This window comes from Coregonus lavaretus (genome assembly GCF_964263955.1).
Source record: "Coregonus lavaretus genome assembly, chromosome: 2".
In the NCBI taxonomy this organism is placed as follows: domain Eukaryota; kingdom Metazoa; phylum Chordata; class Actinopteri; order Salmoniformes; family Salmonidae; genus Coregonus; species Coregonus lavaretus.
This window is the reverse complement of record NC_139989.1, coordinates 77,778,619-77,806,300: the sequence shown is the minus strand read 5'-3', so window position 1 is coordinate 77,806,300 and position 27,682 is coordinate 77,778,619. Positions and strand designations below refer to the sequence as shown.

General features: G+C 46.4%; 2 protein-coding genes across 2 annotated transcripts in view; both read right to left on the bottom strand.

Moving 5' to 3' along the window:
- LOC311140635 (NLR family CARD domain-containing protein 3-like) overlaps positions 1-22,816 on the bottom strand; it is a gene marked incomplete at its 3' end in the record, with an annotated part of 102,269 nt that extends 79,453 nt beyond the window's left edge. Inside the window, exons 1-3 of the mRNA XM_084175778.1 lie at positions 22,585-22,816; positions 20,619-22,419; positions 20,111-20,284 (exon numbers count right to left, since the gene is read on the bottom strand). Of these exons, the coding sequence (XP_084031904.1) occupies positions 20,111-20,284; positions 20,619-22,419; position 22,585 (1,976 nt within the window). The 5' untranslated portion in view covers positions 22,586-22,816. The remainder of the gene's footprint in view (positions 1-20,110; positions 20,285-20,618; positions 22,420-22,584) is intronic.
- LOC311098860 (stonustoxin subunit beta-like) lies at positions 14,765-15,672 on the bottom strand (the record flags this gene model as incomplete). The annotated part of the gene is made up of 2 exons (XM_084139424.1): positions 14,765-15,526; positions 15,651-15,672. The coding sequence occupies 2 exons, from the start codon at positions 15,670-15,672 to the stop codon at positions 15,000-15,002; spliced, it is 549 nt and encodes a 182-aa protein (XP_083995550.1). The 3' UTR covers positions 14,765-14,999.
- Positions 22,817-27,682: the final 4,866 nt, after the last annotated feature.

Below are 27,682 nucleotides of genomic sequence, written 5' to 3'. Positions count from 1 at the left end.
GTATATACAGTATCTCTACCATATACAGATAGCCTTCCCATCTGCCAAACACCAAATATGATCCCCTTTTATTATATTACATTCATATCATTACTATTAGTATTATCATTCTATATAATTATAACCTTTTCTATTCTATTTTATTTTATGTAAAAGGTTGGTGTGGATGCACTTGACCAGATGTCCAGACTGTACTCTGTAAAAGGGGGTACTCTCCTCTGGCCTGTTGACTGTACTCTGTAAAAGGGGGTACTCTCCTCTGGCCTGTTGACTGTAAACTGTAAAAGGGGGTACTCTCCGCTGGCCTGTTGACTGTACTCTGTAAAAGGGGTATTCTCCTCTGGCCTGTTGAGGTGTTCTACAATGTGCTCGACATGACTGCTATCAACACGTGTTGTACAAGCAATGCCTTGACAAGACAGTCAGCAGGAGACATTTCATCATGGATCTGGCATGTGAGCTTGGTGAGAACCACATGAACACAGAGAAAGAAGCTACAGTCACCAAGCAGGCCGCCAAGACAGCAGGTCCTGCTCTCCCTCTTCCCCAAGAACCACAGCTCCCACTGGGGAAAAATACACAATGTCAAGACAGCAGGTCCTGTTCTCCCTCTTCCCCAAGAACCACAGCTCCCACTGGGGAAAAATACACAATGTCAAGACAGCAGGTCCTGTTCTCCCTCTTCCCCAAGCACCACAGCTCCCACTGGGGAAAAATACACAATGTCAAGCCAGCAGGTCCTGTTCTCCCTCTTCCCCAAGGACCACAGCTCCCACTGGGGAGAAATACACAATGTCAAGACAGCAGGTCCTCCTCTCCCTCTTCCCCAAGCACCACAGCTCCCACTGGGGAAAAATACACAATATCAAGACACCAGGTGAACACCAAACAACACCCATGAAAACTGTGTGCAGGGAACCGATTTGATTTGTTTGTGGACCTGAAGCATAAAGAGAAGATGTGATTGGTTCATGTGTAAAGGCTCGGTACAGTGTCTGATACAAGCAACACATGATTGTTTTTATATCTTGTCATCAATATATTTCCACAAATATTTATTTATGCAATTAATCCTTTACAATTGTTAATGCACTGGTGCTTTTGTTTAGGAATACAGCAAATAATTTCACCTGAACACCTGGCTAGTTATATTATTATTATAATACTTTTTTTGATTTGTACTTTGTCAAAATAAACTGTAAATGGACTTTATTAAGTACTAAAACTCTATTACTAATTGAATCTACAAATAAAGTTTATCAAATGGATTATACTGTAATGTTTTTATTGTAAAGGAAACAGAAATAGGATATAGGCCGAATTTATTTTTACTTTGTAGAATTAACTATTGTTGTTATTTTTTTATTGATATATTTCCACTAATATTTCTTCATGCAATAAATAGTTTACAACAGTTAATGCACTATTTATCAAGCGTTTATTTATCAACCATGTTTGAACACCTTGCACCTTGCTGGTTGATATGCATCTGATGCATATGCTAAAGTGGACGCCTGGTAACTTTCTCTAGCGGGTTCTGATATGCTGAAAGAACAGGCGGTTCTAGTGTTAAGGACTGGTAGATGGGTGTTGCTCATGCATTCACTCATGCTGACCGGCTCCAGTACTTTGTTCTTGACTAAAGCGTCCAAGTCAGCCTTGACTTATGGTCTGATAGCATAATGTACAGGTCGTGCTTTCAGAAACGTTGGTTTACTGTCTGGCTTAATGCTAAGCTTCCCTGTAATGTCGTTCATACTACCCAGCTGTCCATTAAAGACTTCTCCATGTTTCTTTAAGATGGCAGGTAGGTCTGTGTCTCCATGTGTCATTGTATGCACTGATGGCCAGTAGAGTGTGATTTTCTCCAACTATGAACATCCCAGTAGTGATGCATAGTCTCCTTTCACAACATAGAGTGGCAGCTTTTCAGTTTGTCTGTTTACCTGAACTGTGACATCAGTGATGCCTCTCACAGCGACAGATTCACCTGTGTAAGTCTTTAACACGAAGTGCGCTGGTTGAAGTGGAAGGTGTTTCAGTGTATTTATCCTGACACAAGAGATACAGCTGCCCCTGTGTCAATCTCCATACCCACCGGCTGTCCCTCTAGCAAGGGGGAGACATAGTAGCCGCGCGGCCCGCCAGGAAAAAGTCAGGATTTTCAGTGTGACTTCCTGGTCTAATGAGTCACTCACCTCAGTGTTCTCTTACTCAACTGTGTGAACATGTCTATGTGTCTTTCGTTGGAATGCCTGTTTCTTGTTTCCCGTTTTTGTGATTTCTCTGATCTCTTTTTGTTTCTGGAGACTTGTCCGATGTTGCCCTTTTTACCAAAGGCTGGACAATCCATGTCCTTACACCAGCATGTGACTTGATTTCCCGGTCTCTGATTTTCAGTTGAAACTCTGTTGAAACTTTTTATTCATTTTAAAGGAACACAGACAAGAACAAATAGCAGCAGGATGTCACGATCGCCGTAAGCAGCGGACCAAGGCGCAGTGTGATAAGCGTACATTATTTTATTAAGTGTACACACCCGAACAAAAACAACAAACGATACGTGAAGTCCTAGGTCATAAACACAAACAGTAACCTTACACGGAACAAGATCCCACAATGACTAGTGCAAACAGGCTGCTTAAGTATGGTTCCCAATCAGAGACAACGAGCCACAGCTGCCTCTGATTGGGAACCAACCGGCCAACATAGAAATACATGATCTAGAATCCCCAACATAGAAAAAACAACATAGAAGCTACACACCCTGGCTCAACATTTCAGAGTGTCCAGAGCCAGGGCGTGACAGTACCCCCCCCCCCCCCCAAAGGCGCGGACTGCGACCGCGCCACACAAACACAAAAGGGTAGGGGCCGGGTGGGCATTCCACATCGGCGTGACCACCACTTACTCTCCACCTCCCCGTTGCGCTCCTGGTCTGGTCTTGCACCGCTGACTGGAGCTGGACCCGACGACGGTGGATCAAACCTTACCGGCTCCAGACTGGAGCCGCTGGCCGGAGATGGACTGGACACCGGTGGAGCGGATTGCTCTGGCTCCAGAGTGGAGCAGGCACGGGCCGTGCCGGACTGGACACCCGCACCACTGGTTTGGTGCGGGGAGCAGGAACGGGCCGGACCGGGCTGACGACGCGCACCACTGGCTTGGTGCGGGGAGCAGGAACGGGCCGGACCGGGCTGACGACGCGCACCACTGGCTTGGTGCGGGGAGCAGGAACGGGCCGGACCGGGCTGACGACGCGCACCACTGGCTTGGTGCGGGGAGCAGGAACGAGCCGGACCGGGCTGGCGACGCGCACCACTGGCTTGGTGCGGGAAGCAGGAACGGGCCGGACCGGGCTGGCGACGCGCACCACTGGCTTGGTGCGATGGGCAGGAACGGGCCGGACCGGGCTGGCGACGCGCACCACTGGCTTGGTGCGAGGGGCAGGAACAGGCCGGACCGGGCTGGCGACGTGCACCACTGGCTTGGTGCGAGGGGCAGGAACAGGCCGGACCGGGCTGGTGACGCGCACCACTGGCTAGGTGCGAGGGGCAGGAACAGGCCGGACCGGGCTGGCGACGCGCACCACTGGCTTGGTGCGAGGGGCAGGAACAGGCCGGACCGGGCTGGCGACGCGCACCACTGGCTAGGTGCGAGGGGCAGGAACAGGCCGGACCTGGCTGGCAACGCGCACCACTGGCTTGGTGCGAGGGGCAGGAACAGGCCGGACCGGGCTGGCGACGCGCACCACTGGCTTGGTACGGGGAGCAGGAACAGGCCGGACCGGGCTGGCGACGCGAACCATTGGCTTGGTGCGGGGAGCAGGAACAGGCCGGACCGGGCTGGCGACGCACACCACTGGCTTGGTGCGAGGGGCAGGAACAGGCCGGACCGGGATGGCGACGCGCACCACAGGCATAGTGCGGGGAGCAGGAACGGGCCGTGCCGTACTGGGAACACACACCACTGGCCTTGTGCGGGAAGCAGGAATGGGTCGGGCCGTACTGGGAACACGCACCACTGACTTAGTGCGGGGATCAGGAACGGCCGGACCGGGCTGGCGACGCGCACCACTGTCTTGGTGCGGGGAGCAGGAACGGGCCGGACCGGGCTGACGACGCGCACCACTGGCTTGGTGCGGGGAGCAGGAACGGGCCGGACCGGGCTGACGACGGGTACCACTGGCTTGGTGCGGGGAGCAGGAAGGGGCCGGACCTGGCTGACGACGCGCACCACTGGCTTGGTGCGGGGAGCAGGAACGGGCCGGACCGGGCTGGCGACGCGCACCACTGGCTTGGTGCGAGGGGCAGGAACGGGCCGGACCGGGCTGGCGACGCGCACCACTGGCTTGGTGCGAGGGGCAGGAACAGGCCGGACCGGGCTGGCGACGCGCACCACTGGCTTGGTGCGAGGGGCAGGAACAGGCCGGACTGGGCTGGCGACGCGCACCACTGGCTTGGTGCGAGGGACAGGAACAGGCCGGACCGGGCTGGCGACGCGCACCACTGGCTTGGTGCGAGGGGCAGGAACAGGCCGGACCGGGCTGGCGACGCGCACCACTGGCTTGGTGCGAGGGGAAGGAACAGGCCGGACCGGGCTGGCGACGCGCACCACTGGCTTGGTGCGGGGAGCAGGAACAGGCTGGACCGGGCTGGCGACGCGCACCATTGGCTTGGTGCGGGGAGGAGGAACAGGCCGGACCGGGCTGGCGACGCGCACCACTGGCTTGGTGCGAGGGGCAGGAACAGGCCGGACCGGGCTGGCAACGCGCACCACAGGCCTAGTGCGGGGAGCAGGAACGGGCCGTGCCGTACTGGGAACACACCACTTCCTTATCCTGCTTCTGACTCTCAAAGCCTTCTGGGAGTTCTGGAATAAGAATCCTCTTGAACATCTTCAGCTCGTTATTCATGTCATAATATTCTCTTCAAGCAACTGAAATAAAGTAAATAAATGAATGAATGATGGACAGATCAACTTTACTTGAGGTAAACAAGTGGCTAAACTCCCAGATACTAAAGGCCACTTCAATAAACACCTAAATACAGGTATGGTTCCTTACAATATTTCCATAGATAACAGGACAATTGCTGTTGCTGTTTAAATGTATTAATTACTCACTAGTTAATTGTCCATTGTTTGTCACAGATTCCAGGTTGGTAAAATAAAGCATTTTAATCCAGATGAGGTTAAACAGGTTCCAAGTGATATGAACGGTAAAAAGGTCCAATCCTAAAGTACAAAATGACAAGTAGCAACAGGCGAATTAAATCCAAAAGAAACGGTAGAAAACTGTATCTCTACTAGGAGTCTTCCATCAGGTCAATCAGCTGTCCCAATGAGTTACTGACACCATCTGTATCTCTACTAGGAGTGTTCCATCAGGTCAATCAGCTGTCCCAATGAGTTACTGACACCATCTGTATCTCTACTAGGAGTCTTCCATCAGGTCAATCAGCTGTCCTAATGAGTTACTGACACCATCTGTATCTCTACTAGGAGTCTTCCATCAGGTCAATCAGCTGTCCCAATGAGTTACTGACACCATCTGTATCTCTACTAGGAGTCTTCCATCAGGTCAATCAGCTGTCCCAATGAGTTACTGACACCATCTGTATCTCTACTAGGAGTCTTCCATCAGGTCAATCAGCTGTCCTAATGAGTTACTGACACCATCTGTATCTCTACTAGGAGTCTTCCATCAGGTCAATCAGCTGTCCCAATGAGTTACTGACACCATCTGTATCTCTACTAGGAGTCTTCCATCAGGTCAATCAGCTGTCCTAATGAGTTACTGACACCATCTGTATCTCTACTAGGAGTCTTCCATCAGGACAATCAGCTGTCCCAATGAGTTACTGACACCATCTGTATCTCTACTAGGAGTCTTCCATCAGGTCAATCAGCTGTCCTAATGAGTTACTGACACAATCTGTATCTCTACTAGGAGTCTTCCATCAGGTCAATCAGCTGTCCCAATGAGTTACTGACACCATCTGTATCTCTACTAGGAGTCTTTCATCAGGTCAATCAGCTGTCCCAATGAGTTACTGACACCATCTGTATCTCTACTAGGAGTCTTCCATCAGGTCAATCAGCTGTCCTAATGAGTTACTGACACCATCTGTATCTCTACTAGGAGTCTTTCATCAGGTCAATCAGCTGTCCCAATGAGTTACTGACACCATCTGTATCTCTACTAGGAGTCTTCCATCAGGTCAATCAGCTGTCCTAATGAGTTACTGACACCATCTGTATCTCTACTAGGAGTCTTCCATCAGGTCAATCAGCTGTCCTAATGAGTTACTGACACCATCTGTATCTCTACTAGGAGTCTTCCATCAGGTCAATCAGCTGTCCCAATGAGTTACTGACACCATCTGTATCTCTACTAGGAGTCTTCCATCAGGTCAATCAGCTGTCCCAATGAGTTACTGACACCATCTGTATCTCTACTAGGAGTCTTCCATCAGGTCAATCAGCTGTCCTAATGAGTTACTGACACCATCTGTATCTCTACTAGGAGTCTTCCATCAGGTCAATCAGCTGTCCCAATGAGTTACTGACACCATCTGTATCTCTACTAGGAGTCTTCCATCAGGTCAATCAGCTGTCCCAATGAGTTACTGACACCATCTGTATCTCTACTAGGAGTCTTCCATCAGGTCAATCAGCTGTCCCAATGAGTTACTGACACCATCTGTATATCTACTAGGAGTCTTCCATCAGGTCAATCAGCTGTCCCAATGAGTTACTGACACCATCTGTATCTCTACTAGGAGTCTTCCATCAGGTCAATCAGCTGTCCCAATGAGTTACTGACACCATCTGTATCTCTACTAGGAGTCTTCCATCAGGTCAATCAGCTGTCCTAATGAGTTACTGACACCATCTGTATCTCTACTAGGAGTCTTCCATCAGGTCAATCAGCTGTCCTAATGAGTTACTGACACCATCTGTATCTCTACTAGGAGTCTTCCATCAGGTCAATCAGCTGTCCTAATGAGTTACTGACACCATCTGTATCTCTACTAGGAGTCTTCCATCAGGTCAATCAGCTGTCCTAATGAGTTACTGACACCATCTGTATCTCTACTACGAGTCTTCCATCAGGTCAACCAGCTGTCCTAATGAGTTACTGACACCATCTGTATCTCTACTAGGAGTCTTCCATCAGGTCAACCAGCTGTCCCAATGAGTTACTGACACCATCTTTACCATTAGATGTACAATTGCGCGACTAAGAACTATTCGGTAAAAAATAAAAAATGAATGACAGATTTCTTGAATAATCTTTCTTCTTCTTCTTCTTCTTCTTCTTCTTCTTCTTCTTCTTCTTCTTCTTCTTCTACTTCTTCTTCTTCTTCTTCTTCTTCTTCTTCTTCGATGAGGTTTAATGGCGGTTGGCATCCAATATGTTGCATTACCGCCACCTACTAGGGCCTCCTGTAGCTCAATTGATAGAGCATGGCACTTGCAACGCCAGGGTTGTGGGTTCGATTCCCACGGGGGGCCAGTATGAAAAATTTATGCACTCACTCGCTCTGGATAAGAGTGTCTGCTAAATGACTAAAATGTAAAAATGTACTAGACTGGAGTACAACTCCCTTATATTTTGCTTGAAAAATAAAATAAAGAAATACCTTACCATCTAACACTACACTCACAAATTCAAAAAAATTATAATACAAAACATTTATAAAATAGAATGAAAACCACGTTACTCCACTATTTAAATATATTTATTCCGACCTCATGGCTTCAACCTGAAAGGATGGGACATCACCACTTAACACACCCTGTAACTCTGCTGATGTCAAGTCTCGCACACCCAAATACCTCTCTGCAGCTGCCACCACACCCAAATACCTCTCTGCAGCTGCCACCACAACCTACATTTTCTTTGACTTACATTCCATCCCTGCAGTACAATTAATAACCATTGCTATAAATGCTAAAAATCCAGTCTTACTGAAACATATATCACTTGTTGGCCTATCCCTCTGTACTGGTACAGATCTCCTACTCTCACCACTCCTCCCCCTTGACCCATCTTCCTCTACTTTCTTCACTGCCTCAGCATATGACAACTTCTTCACTACTCTTACCCTGGAAACCTCAACCTGCCTCTCTCGCACGGGACATTTCTGATCCCCAAGCCCCATGGGCACCCCTACAATTAGCACATACCACTACTTTCCTCAATGCTACACATTCCTTTGTCTCATGCCCTTCTGCACACTTCTCACACCTTGGAACCTCCTTCCTACACACTGCTGCCACATGCCCATAAGTTTGACACCTGTAACATCGTAATGTATTCGGCATATAAGCTCGTACAGGATAACTTATATATCCTAACATCACTTTGTCTGGCAAAGACTCAACTTCAAAACTCAAAAGAACAGACAATGACTCTTCTGTTTCCCCACTCTCGCCACCCTGTTTGCGTCGCACGAAACGACGAGCATCACAAACACCGGGAATCTTCTCCTTCAGTTGGTCAACTTTTACATTTACTGCTACCCCAGTAATTACTCCTTTCAATGGCGCCCTTTTCTTGAGAGCGAAACAATTCACATTTCTTGCCCCCATTTGTTTAACTCAGAGCGCCTTCTCCCTCTGACCAACAGAAACACAAACAATTATCACTAGACCTCCTCTGGTTACCCTCACCGATTCCACTATGCCCAACTGTTTTTTCACCCACCCTGAAACCACAAACGGATCAGCCAAAAGGCAAGGGTCCACTTTTTCCAAAAACTTCACTCCTACTGTCACAGACTCATCTTTATCCTGACCCTCGGTGCTAGCCTCGGGCTCCGAGTACTTCACCACACCTACCACCTCCGATACTTCACCCTCAATCACTTCCATTTCTCCTCCTGTCTTCAGCTCACTCTGCTTACATTTTCTACCATTCTTCTTTAACAAACCTTCTCCCTTTTTTCCGCCATTTTTAACCGACTCAAGGTCACAATCTTCCTCCCTCTCTCTCTTAGACCTCCTCTGCCTCTCTTTTTCCCTCCATTCCTCCTCCATATTCCAAGTATACGTCTCCTTGGGATAATACTGCGCTTCTCCTGACATACATCTTGTTCTTGCTTTCTCAAGGGACGCCATTTACGAGGCTCTCCATCCGAATCTTTGTCTAAAGTTACTTCCACCGTACTCCTGGTTTGCACCAGGGGACTCTATCGTCACCTTAGCTAGAAATCTTCCCGTCTTAATCAACTGTGCAGGTCAAGAAGGCATTACCTATTGGTCTAATGGTCAAGAAACTGGTTTTTCCCATGGGCCACCTGGGTACAGATCCCGCCCATGAAATGTGCACACCTCTCCCAAGGCACCATTCCACTGCTTCCACCAATGTAGTGTTTTTTTGCAAACAGCAACGGTGTAATGCCCCTTTCGTCTCAAACACGGGTCTCCCTGCCCGAAGGCAAACAAATATATTGTAGTGAATTCAGGGGGTAGCCCCAAACAGGTTTTGAACCTGGGTCCATCAACTGTCAAGCCAACACCTTAAGCGTGTTAGGTTCTAAATGAACCTAGTAAAACTCAGGGACATTTAGTAAAGCTCAAATCAAGTCCATTGGATCATACAGCTGCATAAGACAAAGAACATATTCACACAAGCACTGGTATTTAACCCTTTCTCCTATGCTGAGCCCCTCCTTCCACATCTGAACAGCCAATACACCTCTGTTGCTATCCAGAAGATTAGTGATATATGTTCTTCCTCACTTCATCTAACCTGACCTCTGCCCAAATTGCTCACTCCTCCCCAACTCACGGCTGTCATGTTGACTTGTACCAGACTGTGTCTCTTCTCCTCCAATAGGATCCCTGATGGCTAACAATAACAAATCCTGACAGAATGGAAACGTTATAAATTCCCCTCTCTCCCTCAGTGACATGAATAAGTATATTTCATGTTTAGAAGTCAGAACCCAACAAGCGCTACGCCAAGAGGTCCGAACCTCTCGATGATGTCGCTAGGTGTTGGATTAAGGTTGCTACATTACCCCCTTCCTTGGGGAGAGCATGCCACCACACTTCTTTATAGCAAGTCTCTCACGTGTACATGCCTCTTTGATGGCCTCACAGGCACTATCCCACTTCTGACACCAATGTAACGAATTAAGGGATAGCTCCAACCGGGACTCGAACCCGGGTCCAGCGACTATCAAGCCAACACCTTATCCATTCCACCAAGAGATCAGAAGGTGGTAATTGGTAGGTGTTGGGTTCAGCTTGCTACAGTATATACTTATATAGGGCAATGTGTGATCTGGGAGCGGCAGCACTACCACTAGTGCTCCTGACACAGCCTAACACAATCTTTACCTTCTGAACCTTAAAAACTGACCTAAAGTCAAATACATTTAGACAAACCACCATGTGAGCAGCAAGTGTAGGGTTAATGGAGTGAAGTGGGGGATGGGTAGGACCACCAGTATCAACTATATGTCTATGAATGCATTACTATTAATGCGTTACTAAAACGGATGGATGCTCTTCATCAACACCATCTCACCTGGGAAACTAGATATCAGCAATCAATCAACAAAACTAATGAAATGGAGCAAATGAAGACATTAGAACTGCTAAAGGTCAGATATTATATTCTGACACCAATTTCCTACTGGTAGATTTTGTACATGATCTGTCAAACCTGAGAGCAACGCTCTCTCTCCTCCTCTTCCCCCATCTCTCTTTGCTGGAGTGAAGTTTCCCCTAGATACAGATCTAGGATCAGCTTCCCCTCCCCCAAACCTAACAAGGATCATTAGTGGGAGGAATTTAAACCTGATCCAAAGCCAGTGTCTATTTGGGAAACTTGTCCCCTCCCCCACAACTCTACATGTGGATGCGGCTTCCTCCATCTCACCATGTTCACAAAGAAAACGGCAGCTGTAAGTATTTTGAAGTTACTAGCTATATTATTTGAATTGAATTGACCTACCTTCATTATTATTCAACCAGTAGAGAGGCCTCTGTGTAGTTGGAGAAAAATACTCTTTACCCCCAGGTCCCTTGAGATGACCGGTAGAGGCCTCTGTGTAGTTGGAGAAAAATACTATTTACAGATGAGCTTTGGGTTTCTAGGTATGTTTAGACCCAGGTAAGTTTTAAATGGTATCCTCTCTAGCTCACTTGTTGTAAAATTATCTGAGATACACATGAGGTCACTTTTTCCCCAATTTATTGAATTTCCAGATAGTTTGCCAAATGAATTGATTAAGTCTAGTAGGTTAGGGACAGAGGCTACTGGGTCTGAGAGGTATAAAAGCACATCGTCTGCATATAACGAAATGATGCTTTCTATGTTTCCTACTTTAAGACCTTGGATATTAGGATGATCCCTTATTTGTATCGCCAGGGGTTCAAGGGAGACAGCGAAGAGCAGAGGACTGAGTGGGCAACCCTGCTGGACAGATCTAGGTAGTTCAAAGGGACTGGATTTGTCTCTGTTGGTCAGAATAGAGGATGTTGGGCAGGCGATCTCCTCCAGTCACATGTCATTCCCTTTTGTTTTATGGCAGACTCATATGAAATAATATGACCTCTCATAACCACTTGAAAAGGTTCCTATAGTGTAGAATCAGATACCACTCCTGTGTCATTAGTCTTTGGCTTGGATGCATATTTGATGTGGTTGAAATACTGTCATATTTTATGATGCTGATAAAGACAGGGGCCGTCTGTTAAGGTGCTAACTGCACAGTGTAGCTACAGGTTATACACTGAGTGGACTAAATATTCACAACACTGTTATGACCAGTTTCTCTGGTATCTCGTACTTCAGGATGTAAGAGAGTAGTCGACCACTTAGATGGAGAGTTGATTCATTGTTATTTAATGGTTACAGTACTGGATTCAATGGCAAGCGGTACGGGCTTAGCCTCTTGTCATCTGAATGACTTCCATAGAAAACCTCTCAGTTTATATAACGCTCTCCGAGCTACTTCCATCCCACAGTTGCCAACCATTATTGAGTGTCACACATCTCCTACAATAGGATCCCCGTACATAGTATCGTGTGGCACCCTAGCCAGGCCATTCCATCACGTACTCTTTCTAAGATTAGCAACAGTGGCCCCTAATCTATCTTGGCACGCCGACCTTCTGGCCCCCCATCCGTGACCGACACAACACATGGCGTGTCCTTCTCCTCTCTCTCACCTACAGCTGATGACTTTAAAGACATTAATAAAATGCTGTATCAAAAGACGTTATATCAAACACCTTCCTAATATTGAGTTACCTCCCCACTTTTGTCCTCAGAACAGCCTCAATTCGTCGGGGCATGGACTCTACAAGGTGTTGAAAGTGTTCCACAGGGATGCTGGCCCATGTTGACGCCAATTCTTCCCACAGTTGTGTCAAGTTGGCTGGATGTCCTTTGTGTGGTGTACCATGAGCGTGAAAAACCCAGCAGCGTTGCAGTTCTTGACACAAACCGGTGTGCCTGGCACCTACTACCATACCCCGTTCAAAGGCACTTCAATATTTTGTCTTGCCCATTCACCCTCTGAATGGCACACACACACAATAATAATATAATAATAATATGCCATTTAGCAGACGCCTTTATCCAAAGCGACTTACAGTCATGAGTGCATACATTTTTGTGTATGGGTTGTCCCGGGGATTGAACCCACTACCTTGGCATTACAAGCGCCGTGCTCTACCAGCTGAGCTACAGAGGACCACAATCCATGTCTCAATTGTCTCCAGGCTGAAACATCCTTCTTTAACCTGTCCCGTCCCCTTCATCTACAAGTGACATCAATAAGGGATCATAGCTTTCACCTGGATTCACCTGCTCAGTCTGTCATGGAAAGAGCAGGTGTCCTTAATGTTTTGTCCACTTAGTGTAAATTGCACAATAATGATCCATTGATGGATTTTTCTTATGTAGTCTATTGTTTTCTCTGTATTGAACCTGCCTGCCACCCACCCGCCTGGGGACTGTGGGTTATGAGCCAACCCCCGCATCACTAGCTTGCATGTTCTGCAGCCTTGTAGAGATAGGGAGGGGATGACTGGGAGGCAGGTTGCCATGTATTGTCATGAATCTTGCCCTGGAGGCAGTTCTGCAAAGTGGTCACTAGCTGGCACAGGCATAAAGTAATAATATCTGATTTTAATGCTAACCTTAACCTCACTGCTAATCCTTACCTTAAATTAAAACCATACAACACAATTAATTTCCACAAATGTTTACGATATAGCCAATTTTGACTTTGCAGCTGGCATATCTAGAGGAAATCGTGCAGTTCTGCCTCCAGGGCAAGATTCATGACAAAAGTCAACCTGTGACTGGGAGAGGACAATGTAAAATCAATAACGACATTGTTTTCACAATTAACATGCTTTTTCTTGTTTAAAGTATGTTTTATTATGAAAAGTACAATATATCAATGTACAATTGTACAGTTATGGAGCATATGTCCATATACAATTATTTTTCCTACATAAAAGACATCCATAAATGATCCCATTGGTATTTTAACAGTGTTATTGTAAGAGTTTAAATGGTTAAACAGAGGATACATCTAAAACAGTATAAAACAAGGGCAGTATGTTCTGAGTATGTTACCTTAACGTCAACTCATAACGTCCCACTATAACTTCATGGGAGTCTAGTGGAAAGACTGCATGTTGCTTTGGGTGGATTCATCAACATTTGCAGAATATTCCTGTAATGTCAGATGGCATCTTGTCAGACGGCAACAGCCTAGTCGGCTGCAGACACTCATAAGGGGTTCAAGTAGTTTATTTGCCATTTGCAGGTATTAAAAGTAATCCATCCATTGTAATTCCTTGTTGGAGCTCATATAGGACAGTACATACCAGAGGAGGCTGCTGAGAGGAGGACGGCTCATAATAATGGCTGGAACGGAGCCAATTAAATGGCATCAAACACATGGAAACCATGTATTTGATGTATCTGATACCATTCACTATTATAGGAAGATGTGTGAGTGTGTATCCAGAGTGTGTGTCCTGTGTGTGTGTCTAGTGTGAGTGTGTGTGTGTCCAGTGTGTGTGTGTGTCCAGTGTGTGTGTATCCAGTGAGTGTGTGTGTGTGTGTGTGTGTCCTGTGTGTGTGTGTGTGTGTTCAGTGTGTGTGTGTGTGTCCAGTGTGTGTATGTGTCTAGTGTGTGTGTGCATGTCAGTGTGTGTGTGTGACCAGTGTTTGTGTCCAGTGTGTATGGGTGTGTGTGTGTGTCGTTTGTGTGTGTGAATGTGTTCAGTGTGTGTGTGTGTGCGTTCAGTGTGTGTGTGTGTGTGTGTGTGCGCGTGTCAGTGTGTGGGTGTTCAATGTGTGTGCGTGTGTGTCTAGTGTATGTGTGTGTGTGTGTGTGTGTGTGTGTGTGTGTGTTTGGACAGTGTGTGTGTATCCAGTGTTTTGTGTGCGTGTGTCAGTGTGTGTGTGTTCAGTGTGTGTGCGTGTATGTTCAGGGTGTGTGTGTGTGTGTCCAGTATGTGTGTTTTCAGTGTGTGTGTCAGTGTGTGTGTGTTCAGTGTGTGTGCGTGTGTATCTAGTGTGTGTCAGTGTGTGTCTGTTTGGCCAGGGTGTGTGTGTCCAGTGTGTGTGTGGCCAGTGTGTGTGTTCAGCATGTGTGTCCAGTGTGTGCGTGCGTGTGTCCAGTGTGTGTGTGTGTCCAGTGTGTGTCTGTGTCCAGTGTGTGTGTGTGTCCAGTGTGTGTGTTCGTATGTCCAGTGTGTGGGTGTCCAGTGTGTGTGTGTGTGTCCAGTGTGTGTGTCCAGTGTGTGTGTGTGTGTCCAGTGTGTGTGTGTGTTCAGTGTGTGTGTGTGTGTCCTGTGTGTGTCTCGTTTGTGTGTGTGAATGTGTCCAGTGTGTGTGTGTGTGTGTGTGTGTGTGTGTGTGTATCCAGTGTGTGCGTGTCCAGTGTGTGTCCAGTGTGTGTGTCGAGTGTGTGTCCAGTGTGTGTGTGTGTGTGTGTGTGTAGAGTGTGTGTTTAACACTGACACAGGGACACTGAGTCCAAAACACTAAACCCTGGATAGAGGGGCTCAGTGAATGTGGAGTGGAATGTGTTCAGGTGGGTCAGTGTGTCAGAGGAGACTCTGTAGAAGGACAGAGTGCCGGCTGGCCAGTCCAGATACACTCCTACTCTGTGGGAGCTGGAGGAGGGGACGTCTATACTAGTGAACTTATTATTGTGCCAGGCAGAGTAACTGTTGTCAGAGCAGATCAGACTCCAGGACTTGTCATTGTATCCAATCATACAGTCACTACCCCTTCCTCTCCTGTTGATTCCTTTATATGCCACTCCTATACCAGCCCCTCTCCCACTCCACTCTACCTCCCAGTAACAGCGCCCAGTCAGACCCTCTCTACACAGCACCTGTCTCCAGACCTCAAATCTCTCTGGGTGATCAGGATACGGCTGCTCCTCTCTCCTACATGTCACCTTTCTGTTCTCCTCAGACAGAGAGAGGAGTCTGTTTACTGTGTTTAGGTCCAGTGTGAGATCACAAACATCTGATGGATGAAACCAGACACAATATTAGAAATCATCATCATTCACATTAGAATGTTAACTCACTTTTCACTAATTCATTTAATGTAGATGTTTCTAGGTATCAAAAGGAGAAGTTAAGGTAACTTGAGACTTGTTGAATGATCATGAATGATCATGTGTTATACTGTATGGTAATATAAAACACACTATTCCCATTAATTACACACACACACACACACACACACACACACACACATCCTGAACACACACACACACTGGACACACACAAACACACACATTTCTAACGCAACACACACACACAGACATTAATTACATACACAAACACACACATCCTGAATACACATACACCCTGAACACACACACACACACACACACACACACACACACACACACACACCTTCATGCATGCATGCATGAACACACACACACACATTTCTAAAGTAACACAAACACGCCACACACACACACACACCCACACACACACAGACATACACATTGTCAAAGCAACTCTTTGTAAACTTTGGTGTCCCTGATTTGTGCTTCTGTAGAACTACAGCTGATATTTAATATGACCAAGTAAGTAATGATGGTGGTCTTTGACTTTGACTTCACTTGAATTAAGACTTATTCTTAGTCATATTCTTCACAGCAGTCAACACTCACATTTTCTAACTCCAGGTTTCATTGTGTTCTCTCCACCATGTTCCACACTGTAGCGGTAAGCAGAAGAACAGACAGTCATTGAGGGATACACCTAAACTCACACACACACACACACACACACACACACACACACACACACACACACACACACACACACACACACACACACAGGCCCCAGACACACAAAAAGGAAACACACACACAAATACACACACACACACACACACAGACACACACACACACACACACTGGACCCACACACACACACTGGACACACACACACACTCACACACACTGGACACACACACACACACCATACACACACAAAGGACACACAGAGACACACACTGGCCCCACACACACAAAGGAATCACACAGAGTGGAAACAAACACACACACACACAAACACTGTACACACTAGACACACACAAAGTTACATGCTGACTGTGTGTGTGTGTGTGTGTGTGTGTGTGTGTGTGTGTGTGTGTGTGCGGGTCCAGTGTGTGTGTGTGTGTGTGTGTGTGTGTGTGTGTGTGTGTGTGTGTGTGTGTGTGTGTCTGTGTGTGTGTGTGTATTTGTGTGTGTGTTTCCTTTTTGTGTGTCTGGGACCAGTGTGTGTGTGTGTGTGTGTGTGTGTGTGTGTGTGTGTCCAGTTTGTGTGGGAATGTGTGTCAAGTGTGTCTGTGTCCAGTGTGTGTGTGTGTGTGTGTGTGTGTGTGTCCAGTGTGTGTGTGTGAGTCCAGTGTGTGTCCAGTGTGTTTGTGTGTGTGTCCAGTGTGCGTGTGTGTCCAGTGTGTGTGTGTGTGTGTCCATTGTGTGTGAGTGTGTGTGTGTGTGTCCAGTGTGTGTGTGTGGGTCCAGTGTATGTGTGTGTGTGTGTGTGTGTGTCTGTGTGTGTGTATTTGTGTGTGTGTTTCCTTTTTGTGTGTCTGGGACCAGTGTGTGTGTGTGTGTGTGTGTCCAGTGTGTTTTTCTGTGTGTCCAGTTTGTGTGTGTATGTGTGTGAGTGGCGAAGTGGTCTAAGGCACTGCAACGCAGTGCTAACTGTGCCACTAGAGATCCTGGTTCGAATCCAGGCTCTGTCGCAGCCGGCCGCGACCGGGAGACTCATGGGCGGCGCACAATTGGCCCAGCGTCGTCCAGGGTAGGGGAGGGAATGGCCGGCAGGGATGTAGCTCAGTTGGTAGAGCATGGCGTTTGCAACGCCAGGGTTGTGGGTTCGATTCCCACGGGGGGCCAGTATAAAAAAAATATATATGTATTCACTAACTGTAAGTCACTCTGGATAAGAGCGTCTGCTAAATGACTAAAATGTAAAATGTGTGTGTGTGTGTGTGTGTGTGTGTGTCCTTTGTGTGTATGTGTCCAGTGTGTGTGTTTCAGGGACCAGTTTGTATGTGTGTGTGTGTGTGTCCTTTGTGTGTATGTGTGTCCAGTGTGTGTGTGCGTGTCCAGTTTGGTGTGTGTGTGGGTCCAGTGTTTGTGTGTGTTTCATTTTTGTGTGGTTCTGGGACCAGTTTGTGTGTGTGTGTATGTGTGTCCAGTGTGTTTGTGTCCAGTGTGTGTGTGTGTGTGTGTCCTTTGTGTGTATGTGTCCAGTGTGTGTGTGCGTGTCCAGTTTGTGTGTGTTTCATTTTTGTGTGGTTCTGGGACCAGTTTGTGTGTGTGTGTTTGTGTCCAGTGTGTGTGTGTGTGTGTGTCCTTTGTGTGTATGTGTCCAGTGTGTGTGTGCGTGTCCAGTTTGTGTGTGTGTGTATGTGTGTCCAGTGTGTTTGTGTCCAGTGTGTGTGTGTGTGTGTATCCTTTGTGTGTATGTGTCCAGTGTGTGTGTGCGTGTCCAGTGTGTATGTGTCCTGTGTGTGTGTGTAGGTGTGTGTGTGTTTGTCCAGTGTGCGTGTGTGTCCAGTGCATGTGTGTGTGTGTCCAGTGTGTGTATGTGTGTGTCCTGTGTGTGTGTGTATATTGTGTGTGTCTACTCTGTGTGTGTGTCCTGTGTGTGTGTGTGTGTGTGTGTGTGTGTGTCTGTCCAGTGTGTGTCCAGTGTGTTTGTGTGTGTGTGTGTCCACTCTGTGTGTGTGTCCAGTGTGTGTGTGTCCTGTGTGTGTGTTTGTCCAGTGTGCGTGTGTGTCCAGTGCGTGTGTGCGTGTGTGTGTGTGTCCAGTGTGTGTGTGTGTGTGTGTGTGTGTGTCCAGTGTGTGTGTGTGTGTGTGCACGTGTATCTGGACACACACTGGACACAGTTTGTGTGTTTGTCCAGTGTGGGTGTGTGTGTGTGAGTGTGTGTGTCCAGTGTGTGTGTGTGTGTATGCACGTGTATCAGGACACACACTGGACACACACACACTGGACCCACAAACACACACACACTCACGCACTGGACACACACACACACGCACTGGACACACACTCACACACACACACACACACACACACACACACACACACACACACACAATGGACACACAAACACACTAGATACACACACACACACGCACTGGACACACACACACACACTGGACACACACACACACGCACTGGACACACACATACACACACACTGGACACACACACACACACACACAGTCTTTATATAACTTAGTCCAAGTGGTGGTCAGAATGTTTGTCTTAACTAGCCTGATAACTCCAACATGTCTGATATGAACATTGACATAAACCCTCTACATACTTGAGTTTCTCCAGTCCAGCAGAGAGCAGTCTGACTCCTGAGTCTCCTGGGTGATTGTAGCTCAGGTCCAGCTCTCTCAGGTGTGAGGGGTTTGACTTCAGAGCTGAGACCAGAGAAGCACAGCCTTCCTCTGTGACTAGACAGCCTGACAGCCTGAAAGAGTCAAATCATATTAAAACCACACTGCTGTTCTTTGGTGGTGAAAATAGTGGCAGCATATTTTTTTCACTGTTTAGAAATGAAAGCACTTTATGTATCTAGTCCCCCCATTTGACGAAGTCAAACGTATTCTGACCATTTGACTTATATTCTATTAAAGTTGTCAAAAGTTTAGTATTTGGTCCCAAACTCATTGGTTGCATTTGCAGTTTGTTTTGGTTGTGTTTTGGGTTATGTTTTGCCCGATAGTAACTGAATGGTGGATGATGACTGGAGTAATTTTCTGTCTAAGTGAGTAGATAACATGTTTCTAAACACTACTAAATTAATCCTGATGATGCCATGATTAACAAAAATTATGAATGAATCAGGAATAATAATGAGTGAGAAAGTTACAGAGGCTTCAACAAAACATGCTAACCTCTCACCATTACCAATAACAGAGGGGGTATGATCCTTGTTCCTCTGTAACTTTCTCATTCATCATCATTCACGATTCATTCATGATTATTCATAATCATAGTAGCATCCACATGAATGTAGAAGTGTTCAGAAACATCTTCTTTTCTTACTGACAATACAAGTGAAGTGACTCCAAAATGACAGGACATTATTCACCATTCAGTTTCTATTGGGAAAAACATCATCCAAAACAGAACCAAGACAAACTGCAAATGCATTCAACAAGTTTGTAGAATCACAAGCTTGATGTAATCACTGCAGGTAAGGAATATGGGACCAAATACTAAACTTATGACTACTTTAATACAATATAAGTGAATATGACCAAATTATTAAGACTTTTTCAAATGGGAGAACTAGATACATTAAGTGCTTTCATTTCTAAACAGTACAAGAGGTATGTATGAATACCCTCAAATAAAAGGTGACATTCTGTACTGTTGCCTAATATGAAACATTCTATCTCAAATCCAAACTGCTGGAGCATAGCACCAAATGTAAAACTGTAAGCTTCACTGTCCAAACACATATGGTGTGGACTATGTGTGCCTGGTAAACACATGTGGATCTGGTGAACAGTTATCACTTGTTGACCAACTACAGGAATACTGACCTCAGAGTCTCCAGTTTACAGTTGGGATTCCCCAGTCCAGCAGAGAGCAGCTTCACTCCTGAATCCTTCAGGTCATTGTTACTCAGATCCAGCTCTCTCAGGTGTGAGGGGTTTGAACTGAGAACTGAGGCCAACACTTCACAGGATGTGTCTGTGAGTTTACAGCCAGTGAGTCTGTCAACAGAGTAAATACCATGAGGGACAGGTTGTATTAAAACGTTACATTTAGCTTTCCCTGGTTACACTGTTACCCCTGCACTAATAATGTGAACACTGTGTATAGATGTCTCAATGCTACAACTTTTCTGATCCGTTTGTATTACAGTTTGTTTAAGACTTTTCAGCTGATAGAAAGTTTAGTCAGCCAATGAAAATATTGTTGTTCTTACATACAGTAAAGTTTGGTCTGAGGGATAGTCACATGAGTACTTACAGAGCCAGTCAGCCAATAAAAATGCTGCTGTAACTACAATGTATTTTGGTGTGGGATATTTCCATGAATACTTACAGAGCTTTCCTGCAGCCTCTCACAGCTGGGAGCAGTCTCCTACGACCCTCCTCTGATGTCTTGTATACCTTCAGGTCAAACACATCCAGAACCTCCTCTGATATCTGTAGCATGTAGGCCAGCGCTGAACACTGAGAAAGTGTGAGGTTTTTGGATCTCTTCTCTGACCTCAAGTACGCTTGGATTTCCTCCTGTACTGAATGGTCTTTCATCTCTATCAGACAGTGGAAGAGATTGATGCACCTCTCAGGGGAGATGTTCTTCCTCTGCATCACCTTAAGGGATCGGATTGTTTTCTGGACACTGTCTGGACTGCTTTCTGTCTGTGTCACCAGACCTCGTAGGAGTTTCTGATTGGACTCCAGTGACATGCCATGAAGGAAGCGGACAAAGAGGTCCAGGTGTCCGTTCTTGCTCTCCAAGGCTTTATCCACGGTACTCTTCAGCAGCTCATGCAAGGTTAGCTCTTCAGATGCAGCTCTAGACTTTCTCTTGAGGAAGGGCTTCAGTGCATCCATGTTCTTGGTTGTGTAACAATGGTACATGTAGACAGCTGAGAGAAACTCCTGAATGCTCAGATGAACAAAGCAGTACACCACTCTCTGAAATAACACAGACTCTTCTTTAAAGATTTGTGTGCACACTCCTGAGTACACTGAGGCTTCTTTGACATCAATGCCACACTCTTTCAGGTCTTCGTCATAGAACATGAGATTACCCTTCTCCAGATTTTCAAACGCCAGCTTCCCCAGCTTCAGAAGAATTTCCTTATCTGACTCCATGAGCTCCTGTTGATCCATCTCATCTCTTCCATGATATTTCTGGTTCTTCAGGCTGGTCTGAATGAGCAGGAAGTGTATTGCCATCTCAGTCAGAGTCGTGGGCATCTCTCTCCTCTTGTCTGTACTCAACATGTGCTCAAGGACTATTGCAGAAATCCAACAGAACACTGGCATGTGGCACATGATGTGGAGGCTCCTTGATGTCTTTATGTGTGAGATGATTCTGCTGGCCAGGTCCTGATCACTGAATCTCTTCCTGAAGTACTCCTCCTTCTGTGGGTCATTGAACCCTCGTACCTCTGTCACCTGGTCTACACACTTAGGGGGGATCTGATTGGTTGCTGCAGGTCGGGAGGTTATCCATAGGAGAGCAGAGGGAAGCAGATTCCCCTTGATGAGGTTTGTCAGCAGAACATCGACAGACGATGTCTGGGTGACATCAGACACCTTTTCATTGTGCTGGAAATCCAATGGAAGTCTGCTTTCATCCAAACCATCAAAGATGAACATAGCTTTACAGGCAGTGAGTTTCTTTGCATGGTCTATGTCTAGTTCTGTGTGGAAATCATTTAAAAGTCCAAGAAGACTGTACTGGAGATCTTTAATCAAGTTCAGCTCCCGGAAAGGAAGCACAAATATGATATCCACATCTTGGTTCACCTTCTCTTCAGCCCAGTCTAGGATGAACTTCTGCACAGAGACTGTTTTTCCGATGCCAGCGATGCCCTTCGTCAGCACAGTTCTGATGCTTCTCTCTTGGCCTGGTAAGGGTTTAAATATGTCATTGCAGTGGATTGCTGTGTCATGTGAGGTTGGTGTCCTGGATGCTGTCTCTAGCTGCCACACCTCATGTTCATTGTTAACCCCTTCACTCTCTCCTTCTGTGATGTAGAGCTCTGTGTAAATCCTGTTGAGGGGAGTTTGGTTCCCTGCTTTTTCCATGCCTTCTATCACACATTCATACCTCCTTTTCAGACTGGCTTTATGGTTTACTATAGCTCTCTGCAGGCTGTCATCCACTACAAGGGAAGAGGAAAAATGATGTGTATCAGAAACATTAATTGACAGGATGAAAAGTGGGCCTTCCACAACTACAGTAACTTCTATTATCTCATAATATTGTAGTTAACTACTGTAAATCATATTAAGGTATTGACTTGGCCCACGTGTGCAAGTGGTCTTACTGTTTTCAGAGCCTCTTGTTTTATTGGGTTGACTCAGCTGCTGTAGTACAGGACGTGTTCTGGATCTCTTTCTACACTGAGGACAGTCATAGTCTCCTGAAGGAGCAGGTTTCTCCCAGTGTCTGGTGATGCACTGTCTGCAGAACCTGTGTCCACAGGTGATAGAGACTGGATCCCTCAGCACCTGCTGACACACTGCACACCTGGACTGATCCTCTAACAGAGTAGACCTTCCACTACAGAGATAAAGGAGAGAGAGAGAGATTGTAGATGTTAATACTGATCATAGACAGACAGCTGGGAACAGTATACTCTGCTCTCTGAGTGGTAGTAGTCTCTGGAATGAATAACATGTCCACAGTGGTATTACTAAACAATATGAACTCAGGAGGTTGTAGAAACATGTCCACAGTGCCATTACTAAACTATATGAACTCAGAAGGTTGTAGAAACATGTCCACAGTGGTATTACTAAACTATATGAACTCAGAAGGTTGTAGAAACATGTCCACAGTGTTATTACTAAACTATATGAACTCAGAAGGTTGTAGAAACATGTCCACAGTGGTATTACTAAACTATATGAACTCAGAAGGTTGTAGAAACATGTCCACAGTGTTATTACTAAACTATATGAACTCAGAAGGTTGTAGAAACATGTCCACAGTGGTATTACTAAACTATATGAACTCAGAAGGTTGTAGAAACATGTCCACAGTGGTATTACTAAACTATATGAACTCAGAAGGTTGTAGAAACATGTCCACAGTGGTATTACTAAACTATATGAACTCAGAAGGTTGTAGAAACATGTCCACAGTGGTATTACTAAACTATATGAACTCAGAAGGTTGTAGAAACATGTCCACAGTGTTATTACTAAACTATATGAACTCAGAAGGTTGTAGAAACATGTCCACAGTGGTATTACTAAACTATATGAACTCAGAAGGTTGTAGAAACATGTCCACAGTGGTATTACTAAACTATATGAACTCAGAAGGTTGTAGAAACATGTCCACAGTGGTATTACTAAACTATATGAACTCAGAAGGTTGTAGAAACATGTCCACAGTGGTATTACTAAACTATATCAACTCAGATTGTAGAAACATGTCCACAGTGGTATTACTAAACTATATCAACTCAGAAGTTGATGATATGCCTGTTGCGTAGCAGCCACTGAACTGCTCTCGGACTTACTTATTGCTGTTCACTGGACCTTATGATCACTCAGCTACACAGCTGATGCCTGCTGGACTGTTCCTTTATACAGTACCGCATCCTGTTTATCTGTTTAGCCTCAGCCCAAACTTTCATCGCCATTACCAGCTGTTGTCTTAGCTCTCTCGAATAACATCTGTGATTGCGTTATGCCTCTCTCCTATGTCAATATGCCTTGCTTATTGCTGTTTCGGTTATTTCTTATTGTACTATTTCACTGTAGATCCCCCAGCCCAGCTCAACCTGCCTTAGATAGCTCCTTTGTCCCACCCCCCATACATATAGACCGGCTCAATCGGTGCCTCCAGTGATGCTCTCTCTTTCATCGTTACCAAAGGACACCAAGCACTTAGTCAGGTGGAGCTTTAGCGCTTTGCTTTCACTTATTCAATATTTTCTGACTAGCCATAGGCAGTCAAGGATTTTGCTGATTGGAACGCAGGCATAGTCTCTCTTACACATCACCTACAGCCAGTCTTCCGAACAGCCATAGAAGGAGGCTAAACGTCACAGCCACAGGCCTGCTCATGGCTTTGAGCAAGAAGTTGACTGTCAGGAGTTAAATGGACTTGTCATTGTGGGAGGTTTTGAAAACTAAGGGAGGAACATTTTTTCTTTACAAACTTGGAGGTGACTTCGTCGGGAGAGGTTGTGTTTTCTCTAGCAGGGGGTAAGCTTGGCTTCTCATATGGTGTTGAGTAAAGCTTAAACCATGTATTTAGATCGTAGGTAGGTAGGTTATTTAGGTAGTTATTTAGGTAGTTATTGTAGGTTTCCGTAGGCAATTATTGTAGGTAAGTATTGTTTACGTATTGTTTAAGTATTGTTACGGCGGAGCCCGGCGAAGCACGAGGCTAGCTAGCTAGCGGGTAGCTACTGGTAACGTTTATTGGTAATTATCTGTTTAGTGCAATGGTAGAGAGTGGTTTCCAATGTTAATGTGCTAGCTAATGTGCTAGCTAGCCAACGTTTAATTTTTTGCTGCGTTATGAAAGGAACTAGACACGGACATGAATTATCTGTTTAGTGTGTTAACACACTCTTGGTATGCTAGCTAGCTAGCGGGTAGCTACTGGTAACGTTTATTGGTAATTATCTGTTTAGTGCAACGGTGGAGAGTTGTTTCCAATGTTAATGTGCTAGCTAGCCAACGTTTAATTTTTGCTGCGTTACGAAAGGAACTAGACACGGACATGAATTATCTGTTTAGTGTGTTAACACACTCTTGGTAGTTTGTTGTAACCAAGTATTGGTGCTAAACTGTGTGTTATTGGATGCTAGCATGCTAGTTAGCTATGGCGTCATAGCTAGGCATCGTGGGCTGTTGTGGGTAGTTACTGTGGGTTGGCATTGTTTTTCGGCGGTGCCGGGGGTAGCACGAAGCTAGCTAGCTAGCCGTTCTTCAAACAAGGTCAACACAGTGGCCATTGCTAGCTAGCCAACAGACACGGACACGAATTATCTGCTTAGTGTGTTAACACACTATTGGTGGTTTGTTGTGACCAAGTGTTGGTGCTAAACTGTGTGTTTTTGGATGCTAGCATGCTAGTTAGCTATGGTGTCATAGTTAGCTAGCTGAACAAAGTGGGTTGAGTCTATTCCTTTAAACATTGAACCGCTGTGGTTCACAACAATTCGGATTTCTAAAGGTGGAAGTTGGTAGAGTTTTTGTTCGGGTGGTTCAGTGAAACAATTATAGTTTCTGAGGTAGAAGTTTTTGGTGAGGGAGGCCCTGCTCTCTACTCTCCCAGATGTTTAGTTCATTTCATTCCGATCTCCTCTGCATTATTGTAGCCATTTGCTACAGCCTGTCAACTATGCCTCTGCCTATCCCTGTTCTCTCCTCTCTGCACAGGCTACACAAACGCCCCACACCGCGTGGCTGCTGCCTCTCTAACCTGGTGGTCCCTGCACGCACCCCACACCTGGAGTTCCAGGTCTCAGGCAGCCTCTGGAACTGCCGTTCTGCTGCCAACAAAGCTGACTTCATCCCAGCCTATGCTAATCTCCAGTCCCTCGACTTCCTGGCGCTGACGGAAACATGGATTACCACTGAAAACACTGCTACTCCTACTGCTCTCTCCTCGTCTGACAATGTGTTCTCGCATACCCCGAGAGCATCTGGTCAGAGGGGTGGTGGCACAGGAATCCTCATCTCTCCCAAGTGGACATTCTCAATTTTTCCCCTAACCCATCTGTCTATCTCCTCATTTGAATTCCATGCTGTCACAGTCACTAGCCCATTTAAGCTTAATATCCTTGTCATCTATCGCCCTCCAGGTTCCCTTGGAGAGTTCATCAATGAGCTTGACGCCTTGATAAGTTCCTTTCCTGAGGATGGCTCACCCCTCACAGTTTTGGGGGATTTCAACCTCCCTATGTCCACATTTGACTCATTTCTCTCTGCCTCCTTCTTTCCACTCCTCTCCTCTTTTGACCTCACCCTCTCACCGTCCCCCCCTACTGACAAGGCAGGCAATACGCTTGACCTCATCTTTACTAGATGCTGCTCTTCTACTAATCTCACTGCAACTCCCCTCCATGTCTCCGACCACTACTTTGTTTCCTCTTCTCTCTCGCTCTCCTCCCACACTACTCACTCTGCCCCTACACAGATGGTAATGCGCCGCCGCAACCTTCGCTCTCTCTCTCCCACTACTCTCTCCTCTTCCATCCTATCATCTCTTCCCTCTGCTCAATCCTTCTCCCTCCAATCTCCTGATTCTGCCTCCTCAACCCTCCTCTCCTCCCTTTCTGCATCCTTTGACTCTCTGTGTCCCCTATCCTCCCGGCCGGCTCGGTCCTCCCCTCCAGCTCCGTGGCTTGATGACTCATTGCGAGCTCACAGAACAGAGCTCCGGGCAGCGGAGCGGAAATGGAAGAAAACTAAACTCCCTGCCGACCTGGCATCTTTTCACTCCCTCCTCTCTACATTTTCTTCATCTGTTTCTGCTGCTAAGGCCACTTTCTACCACTCTAAATTCCAAGCATCTGCCTCTAACCCTAGGAAGCTCTTTGCCACATTTTCCTCCCTGCTGAATCCCCCCCCCCTCTTTCTCTGTGGATGACTTCGTCAACCACTTTGAAAAGAAGGTTGACGACATTCGATCCTCGTTTGTTAAGTCTAATGACACTGCTGGTCCTACTCACACTGCCCTACCCTATGCTTTGACTTCTTTCTCCCCTCTCTCTCCAGATAAAATCCTGCGACTTGTGACTGCAGGCCGCCCAACAACCTGCCCGCTTGACCCCATCCCCTCCTCTCTTCTCCAGACCATCTCCGGTGACCTTCTCCCCTACCTCACCTCGCTGATCAACTCATCCTTGACCGCTGGCCATGTCCCTTCCGTCTTCAAGAGAGCGAGAGTTGCTCCCCTTCTCAAAAAACCAACACTCGATCCCACTGATGTCAACAACTACAGACCAGTATCCCTTCTTTCTTTTCTTTCCAAAACTATTGAGTGTGCCGTCTTTAGCCAACTCTCTTGCTATCTCTCTCAGAATGACCTTCTTGATCCAAACCAGTCAGGTTTCAGGACTGGTCATTCAACTGAGACTGCTCTTCTCTGTGTCACGGAGGCTCTCCGCACTGCTAAAGCTAACTCTCTCTCCTCTGCTCTTGTCCTTCTAGACCTGTCTGCTGCCTTTGATACTGTGAACCATCAGATCCTCCTCTCCACCCTCTCCGAGCTGGGCATCTCCGGCGCGGCTCACTCCTGGATTGCGTCCTACCTGACCGGTCGCTCCTACCAAGTGGCGTGGCGAGAAGCTGTCTCCGCACCACGTGCTCTCACCACTGGTGTCCCCCAGGGCTCAGTTCTAGGCCCTCTCCTTTTCTCCCTATACACCAAGTCACTTGGCTCTGTCATATCCT